Genomic DNA, 8,623 nt, shown 5'->3' on the forward strand with positions numbered 1-8,623 from the left:
CGTCCTTCTAGTTGTGGGATGTGAGACGCTGCCTCAACGTGGCCTGATGAGCGGTGCCATGTTCACGCCCAGGATCCGAACCCTGGGCCGCTGCAGCAGAGCACACGAACTTAACCACTCAGCCACGGAGCCGGCCCCAGAAATCTTAATTTCTAATGAAAACTAAGAAGTAAGCAATTGTGAACTTTCACTCTGGCATTCTGTAGATTGGCAAATTTATGAATACATTTCATAACTTCTAGAAGCATGCACTTCTCATAGTATAACTTTTCAGTGTAGCATTAGACATGTTTACCCTCAGTCATGTGAACCTGAAAAACATTTGAGTTAGTTTTTATGTTTCTGAGAGTTTTAAGAATACTTAATTTATATAAGTGCTTGTGGGGTTTTTTCGTAAGCCAGTTAGATAGAGATCTTCTTACCAATTAATTTTGGCAATACCATTCAGAGGTAGAGAAATATCACACATCTAGAACATATATATAAATATATATATAAACATACAGACAGACATAGAGATCTTACAGCTTTTTTTTTTTTTTTTTGAGGAAGATTAGCTCTGAGCTAACATCTGCCTCCCATCCTCCTCTTTTTGCTGAGGAAGACTGGCCCTGAACTAACATCCGTGCCCACATCCCAGTCCTTAGCTCTCCTTTCTGCTCTCTACTCTGTTGGTAATCTCATTCAGTCTCGTGGCATTGGAGGCCATCCAAAAGCTGACAACTTCCTAATTTAATGGTTGAAATTTAGTGTGTGGGTTCAAATTCTGGATCCACAATTTAAAGCTGCGAGACCTTGGGCAAGTTATTTTACCTTTCCTTGCCTCACTTTTCTCATGGTAGATACTTCAGTATTTGCTGAAGGAATGAATGAAACAAAAATAAAACTACCTTAACCAAGAAAAATGGCCAAGTTTGTAAGTTTCTTTATAAAACCTCCGATAGTGACAGAAATAAGAAGTAGTCTATTTTACAAATGAAGGGAAAAAATTAGTAATTTGTATTACTAATTCCATTCTAACTATTTATCATATCACACAATTAATTGAATGTCCTTAACCCAGTGCAGTCTGGCTTCTACCTAACAGCTTCTACTGGAATGTCTTCACTTAAGCCACTAGTGACCTAAGTGCAAAATTTGGTGGGCGTTTTTCAGCTCTTATTATACTGGACCTCGCTGTTGATCTCATTCTCCTTGAAACTTTTTCTCTCTTGGATTTCATAAACCTCTCTGGCCAGTCTTCATTCTCTCCTCCTACCTGCTCCTTAAATGTCACTATTTTCCAGGGTTTCATTCCCACGTGGTTCTGCTCATCCCCTCAGCCAACCTACCTACCCTCTCTTGCCTGAAACTTGACCTTCTCAAAATAGGGAGGAGTTTGAGGTCCTCTTTGCTATCCACTCTTGCTTTCAAACCATTACTTCCCCTTCCTCTTAGAAAACCCCTGTTCCTTTGAGGTTTATACCGACTGACTTCATCACCGTTCTCTTCCTCCTCTCCTTGTTGCTGTCATCTGTCAACCTCTCCCTCATATGTTGAGTATTTCAGCACCTGGTTAACCATCTTCCTCTCTACGCAACTCCATTCACCATTCTCAGTAACTCCAGCCTTCACATCATGACTCCTCAGTTCATTTGCTATCCCATCACCTATGAACTTTCTTTCACCCAGCCCCAGCCACACACTCCTATGGACATCTTGAGCCTTATCATCTTCAGAATGGGCACAACCTCCAAATCCACGCATTTAGATGTCCTGTTTTCTGACCACAGCCTTTTTCCTTTCAGCTTACTTGTTCAGGGCCGCACAGAAACAATTCTTTGACCTCATTAAGACCTTCAGTTCCTTGAGTCCTCTACTTTCTCATTGTCCCCATAGCACTCTTCTCTATCTGAACATCCCTAGCCTACCCATCTAGGAAAGTGCCAGCCCTGGATGAATCTAACCATCTGCCATCTCGTATTTGCACAGGTCATCACATAGCTGAGCATTGCTAGAGAAAATCACCCCACATAACGGTTAAGTTTGGTGATTGTGATTTTGTAGTGTTTCAGTGGTCTTCTAACTCATCTTTCTTATCCCCCCTCATATCCTTCCTTTCATCCAGCTGGCAGAGTGATTCAGAATGCAAATCTGATCGTGGTACTCCTCTGCTAGTGTTTTCCCATGTCTTAAAAGACGAGTGCCTCTTAGATTTTAACATGAATATGAAGCACCTAGGAATCTTGTGAAAATGCAGATTCTGCTTCAGTACTTCGAGGATAGAGCCTAAGATTCTGCATTTCTAACAAACTTATTCCACCATCTTTATTTTTCTCATTTTTATGAGATAACCTCAAGGTTTGGCAATCTAGACCAGAAATTTTGAACTCCTAAGTAAAAAATTAGAAATTGTTGCTTATCTTATCCCGAAGTTCTAGAATGTCAGAGTTGAAAGAGATCTTAGAGGTCATTTAGGGTTATCTCATCACTGTATGGATAGAATATGGAGAAAGGAGCAAGTTCTAGCCCACAGGTGGGTCAAGAACTTAATTTTCCAAACTCCCAGGACAAGGTTCTTTCTACCACGCCGCAATGCTGATCCTCAATTTTAACTTTCTTTGTCTGGCCCTTTAAATCATCAATTTTCTTGACAACTGCTAGAGTGCAGATTGTATGTGCATATGTGTGCCAGTTGTTGAGCCTACAAAGTCTAAAAGATCGGGGACCTGCCCCCAGGATGCTCATGGCCTAAATAAAAGGCTTCTTCCCCTGTCCTGCTCCCCACTTCCCTCAGATCTTCTCATCTCATATCTTTTTCCAAGTTTGTAAATATGAATGTGGTAGCAATTAAATAAACATAGATGGTGTTATGCATGGAAAATCATGACGAGATGTGAAAGCAAGCCAAGAGTTTTGAGAATTAAATCTTAAAATGATATGAAAGGACAAATACACCCTTCTTCAAAGTAGTAGCTTGCAGCCTTTATTTTTGAAGTGACCTACATTTTATCTCACAACCAGTATGCACAACTTGGGCACAGTTGTATAATTGAGAAAACGTATCTAAACGAGTACCCTAGTACTTACCCAGGATATATGTGAAACATTCTGTTTCTTTTTAAAGTCTGATTACAACCCACTAGTTTGGTTTCATGAACCCTAATGATTCTAATCCTGAGTTTGGGGGCTTAGAGTCAGAACCACACAGAATTTTGGGCTGAACTAGCCCTGTTTCTGATTCAGTATGATAACCATCTTTTGCTCAGGCTGAACTCCTGTCTGCAAGGAAAGCCTTCTCCCTACTATTTATTCATTTTCATTGAATCCCATTTAAACCACACTTATTCCGAGAAGAGTTTTCATCTGCACCTTTCTATTTCATTCAGTATACCCTTTAGCATTTATGAATTGTAAGTACTTTGTTTTGATTTCATTTGTGTGTACTCTGTCTCCACTTAGACTGTTAATTTCACAAAGACAAAGATCCTATATTCTGTTTCTTTGGGACCCTCTCATTCCCTTCACTTTTGTACCTGATTGACATTTTAATCAATCATCCACTGACCTGTGATTCTAGCAGAGTACAGATGCTTAGCTCTGTCATGGAATTTTTCTTGTACCTGTTTCTCACATGCCCATCCAGATTCAAAGCCTACAAAAGAAGAAGGACAAATGTCACGGGCCCGGATCTTCTCCAGAAGCTATGATGATGGGCTGGGCTTTGAATTTGTGATGTTCCATAATGATGTTGAGAAAAGGACAGTTTGCTTCTTTCAAGGAGGTCCTCACCTACAAGGACCATCTGGGTAAGAATGATAGCCTAGAAATGTGGATCTGAAAGATTTTTGTCTTACAGTATCCCCATGTATCCATGGACTACAATGAAGGCATTAAAGTGGTAATGTAGATATATATTTATTGACATGGAAAGATGTTTATAAATTATTAAATGACAAAAGCATAGGACATGGGGCAATAGAGTATAATTTAAGAGAGTTAACATTTTAACACTGGTTTGTCACTAGATGGTAGGATTATAGGCCTTACAGTTTTTTATTTCTTTTTCTTTTTCTTCTGTTTATCTGCATTTCCTAAATTTTGAAACAATGGTGTGTACAGTTAGCTTAGTAAAAACATGATATAAATTTTCTAAATTATATTTTAGTTTTTTGCTTACTTGTGATCTGATTACCATTAAGTTCTAGTTTGTTGCAAATACTACATTATTATGCTATGAACAAAATAAAGTTGGGGACATGGGGATATTATTTGACATTCAGTACACTGAACATGGACTATGTGAAACTTTTCTAAATAAATTATATGGAGATGTTTGGATAATTTTTCTCTCTCTTGAGAGGCCCTCTGTTTTCAGAACTCCTGAAAACATTTTTCTTTCCCTCCTGTTATAACTAGATTGCTTCACGGAGGTGCCCTTGCAACCATGATTGATGTTACTGGTGGTGTGACTGCAGTTATGACTGGGGAATCTGTCATGACTGCCAATCTCAACATCAATTTTAAAAGGTAAATTTGTGGATATTCTCTACCCCTTAGGTGTGATAGGTCCGGTTCCCCATCAGCAGACCCTGAGACAGAGATGTGTGTGCAAGTGATTATTAAGGAAGTGCTCCCAGAGGAAACTGGCAAGGAAGTGGGAGAAGCAAAACAGGGAAGGGGAAGGCCAACCAAATTTAGGCTCTCAAAGTCCTGCAAATGGTGCCTTCAGCTTGATCATACAAGGAACTCGGGAGTGAAACGTGTGCCTCGGAATTGTCTCTCCCTCAGGCAAGGGAGCTGAAGTCTTCATACTCACTCATCAGTCACAGGATGAGTCATGGGATAATCCTATTCTGGAGACTGTAAATTTCCAAGCACTTCTGGCTCTCTGTGTTTGAGCAAAGCAGGCTTTAGGGAAAATAACCGAAGAACAAAAACAAAGGTGAAAGAAGGATTGAAGGGGATCTGAGTGGAGCACCAACTTTCACTGCATAACAAAACATGTAAGTTTTACATAACTTCACACAGAGAAATGAAAGGGTAGCAAGATGAGTTTGGTATCCATCAAAAACAAAGCTCGTCATGATCTTATTTAATTCTTCAATCATATAGCTATACCCCTCCAGCCAACAAAATAGTATGGATGCTGGCATAGGAACAGAGAAAGAGCGCAACAGGGCAGTAGAGAGTTTAAGAACAGAGTTCGGTTGATGAGGTCTCCAAATGATGTTTTGCAGGTGTGGCTTATGTGGCAGTTATCAGGGAGCCATGCTTCATGGATTATGGGTTTATTTACTAGAAGTAATCCTTAGCCAGGCATATCCTACTTAGGGCATTCTATAGAAAAGGACTCTTCCTCATAGTAAATATCATTAGTTTATTTCAAAGATCAGCAAAACCTTTTCTGTAATTATTTTGCACTCTGTGCGCCATACAGTCTTTGGCACAACCACTCAACTCTGCCAGCGCAGCACAAAAGCGGCCATAGACGATGCAGAAATAAATGGATGCAGCTGTGTCCCAGTAAAACTGTGTTTACAAAACAGGGACGTGGCCAGGGGCTGTAGTCTGCCAACTCCAAGTCCGTTTACCTGGAAGCCCAGTTGGAAAAAGTTAGACAAGGTCACCTGCTTCCTTTTCTTTTCTCTGGGAATATTTCTCTCTGCTACACACACACACACACACACACACACACACACAGTGAATGAATTGGAGGCCACCTGCTTTAACCTCTTCCTCTCCAGCTGCCAATAACAGTAACTTCAAAATAAAAATGACTTAAGATAGAAACTTATCATGTAGAAGAGGTCTGGAGGAAGGCATCTTGGGCTGGTCTGGCAGCTCCCTTGTTCCCAGAGATGTAGGCTCCTTCCAGCTCACCTTTTCATAGTCCAGAGTGACAGCAAGGGCCATCACACGTCCTGGACAGCAGTACTGAGGAAGGGTTGAAGAAGAGCTGTCTTCTGTCTTTTAAGGAGATTTTCTGGAAGTACTGCACAACACATCCATTTAATCTTATTAGTAACAAGGGAGATTGGGAAAGCGATCCCTTACTGGTGTCATTATGACCTCAAATAAATTCAGGGCCAGCAACTAACACAACCACAGACATATTAATAAATCCAAATGTAAATTATACAGTATAAATTATTTTAAATACTGGAGCATTAATTTAAAACAATCAAATTTTACTAAATACTTTGTGAACAAAATAAAAATCCTAATATGGTAGTTTCTTCTAAATGCCTCAAACAGAAAAATCATCTCAATGATTAAAAAACTTATTATTTCACCTACATTTAACCTATTAATTTTTTCCTTTTGGGTTTGGTTAATTTCTTCAGGATGTCAACATGTGTATTTTCCTGAGGTTAGAATACTCATTCTTGTAACCTCCCTAGATTTCCAGTAATTGTGTCAGACCCTAAAGAAACCATCTCAGATCAGCTGAATTTGTGGGTTCTGGGTTGTCAACCTGGAGATTCTTGATGGCACAGGATTTTGCCTTTGAAGGTGACTGGAACACAAGCCTGAATTCATGAAGTTGACCCCTTTTGGAATCAAGGTTTCTTTACTGTGTCAGAGGGACTTTCCAGACCTACACTTTTTCTTACAACCTAGTACTTCCCCCTTTTTTAGTATCCAAGTCTGCTGTGTCTCGTACTTTCTGCTAGGTTTGCTGCTTACCATTGTACAATGAAATGTATCTCATTTCTCTGGCAGAGATTCCATCTCCCAGGAGACAGGACATGAGTCTGTAGTTTTCTTTCAGGGATATTCTCTTGGGCAAGACATTCACCTTATTTCTAGCTGGTTATCAGTCCTTTCTATTAAGGGTACAATTCCTGTGTTTTCTGGAATTGTTTGGCTTCTTCATAGTTCTCTGCCTAATGGTACAGGGGAGGAAGTTAGTTGAGGTTCTTATGGAGGTTATGCAGGACTCAGAACCCCCAAATGGCATTTGCCCATGGGTGTGCGTCCACTGAATGTGCATAGAGGTGCTTTTCACCTGTCGGCTCACCTGCACGTCATACACTTTGGGGGGTACATAAGAGGTAACAGCCCTCATAGGGATGCTGAGGTCTGTCCAAGTCTTTGCCTACCCTCAGTTCGTGCAGACTTCTCAAGCCCCTTTGACTAACACATGGAAACATCTTTGCTGAACATGGGTGTCCTCTAAATACCTCTATCCATACCTTCTAGCTAAGAAAACTATTGGTTTGTTGTGTCATGATGTGTGTAAGCATAATTCTTTGGGTGAAACCTCCCCAAACCTGACCTATACACACCCCTTACTCTGTGTCTGCCATCTCCTACTTCTGTAGGGTAAAATACATGTAAGACAGGGGCCTGCCCGGTGGCACAGCTGTTAAGTGCACACGTTCCTCTTCCGGTTAGGTGCACACATTCCGCTTCCGCGGCCTGGGGTTTGTCGGTTTGGATCCCAGGTACGGACATGGCACTGCTTGGCAAAAGCCATTCTGTGGGAGGCGTCCCACATATAAAGTAGAGGAAGATGGGCATGGATCTTAGCTCAGGGCCAGTCTTCCTCAGCAAAAAGAGGAGGATTGGCAGCAGTTAGCTCAGGGCTAATCTTCCTCAAAATAAAAAAAGTACATGTAAGGCAGACATCTACTTCGAAGAAGAAACGCTTACTTGTCAACACTGTTTTCTATGTGTCAACTGCTTGAAACATTAAACTTATCCTAACATAGTCATCCTTATTTTGGAATTGTAGCTCTAGTTTTGTACTTTTTGTGCTAACTTTTGTGCTTTTTTTGGAGAATCATTAGGAACTCGTGGCTTTCCGTAATGTAGTTGGCTATAATTATCGCCCTCTTTTATGCTTAAATTACATTTGGCCTGTAGATGTCTCTTTAGACCAGTTTCTTGTCCTTTCAGTTCTATCCAAATATCTTTTAAGTACTTTTATCTCCTGAGAGACAGCATAATGCACTGGTTAAGAGGACAGACTTTGGAGTAGTTTCAAATGCCCATTCTGCCACCTGTGTGACTTTGGACAAGTTACTTAACCTCTCTGTGCTTTAATTTTCTCATCTTTAAAAAGAGGATAATAATGCCCACCTCATAGGGCCATTGTGAGCAGTAAATGACTTAATCCATGTGAAGCACTTAGGATTTAGCAAGTACTCAGTAAGTGTAGACTGCTTATTATTATTATCATTAACTTTATTGTTGTTTTATCATTACTTCTAGCAACAACAAGGCGTATCTGTGCCGAGACACGGAATAGCTACTCTACAAAGATCCCTGACTCTTTTTAATGGAGAATAGTGCTAAAGAACAGAAAAATATTAGATGGTTCCACATGTGTTCTCCTGGTAGGCGGGATGACCTTGCTGCTGGGCCGTGTCAGTGTCACAGCTGGAAAGTTGTTAATGTTTCATAAGGTCATGACCTCACACTGGTATTTTAGATTTAATATTTTTTGTGCCTTGTTTTTAACATATTTTTTTCATTTTTAGTTGCGGTGAATAATGTTAAGTATATTCATATTGTAGTAAGACAGATCTCCAGAACTTTTCATCTTGCAAAACTGAAACTCTATACCCGTTAAACAATAACTCCTCATTTCCCTTCCCCCCTCCCCCCCCCCCACCCCCCCCCCCCCCCCCCCCCC

At 40.5% G+C, this 8,623-nt stretch overlaps 1 protein-coding gene across 1 annotated transcript in view; it reads left to right on the plus strand.

The window, feature by feature from the left end:
* The window catches only part of THEM4 (thioesterase superfamily member 4), a 31,922-nt gene that overhangs the window by 13,526 nt on the left and 9,773 nt on the right, over positions 1-8,623 (plus strand). The window contains exons 3-4 of the mRNA XM_046683113.1: positions 3,626-3,788; positions 4,399-4,509. Of these exons, the coding sequence (XP_046539069.1) occupies positions 3,626-3,788; positions 4,399-4,509 (274 nt within the window). The remainder of the gene's footprint in view (positions 1-3,625; positions 3,789-4,398; positions 4,510-8,623) is intronic.

This window comes from Equus quagga, chromosome 13, assembly GCF_021613505.1.
Source record: "Equus quagga isolate Etosha38 chromosome 13, UCLA_HA_Equagga_1.0, whole genome shotgun sequence".
Classification (NCBI taxonomy): Eukaryota; Metazoa; Chordata; class Mammalia; order Perissodactyla; family Equidae; genus Equus; species Equus quagga.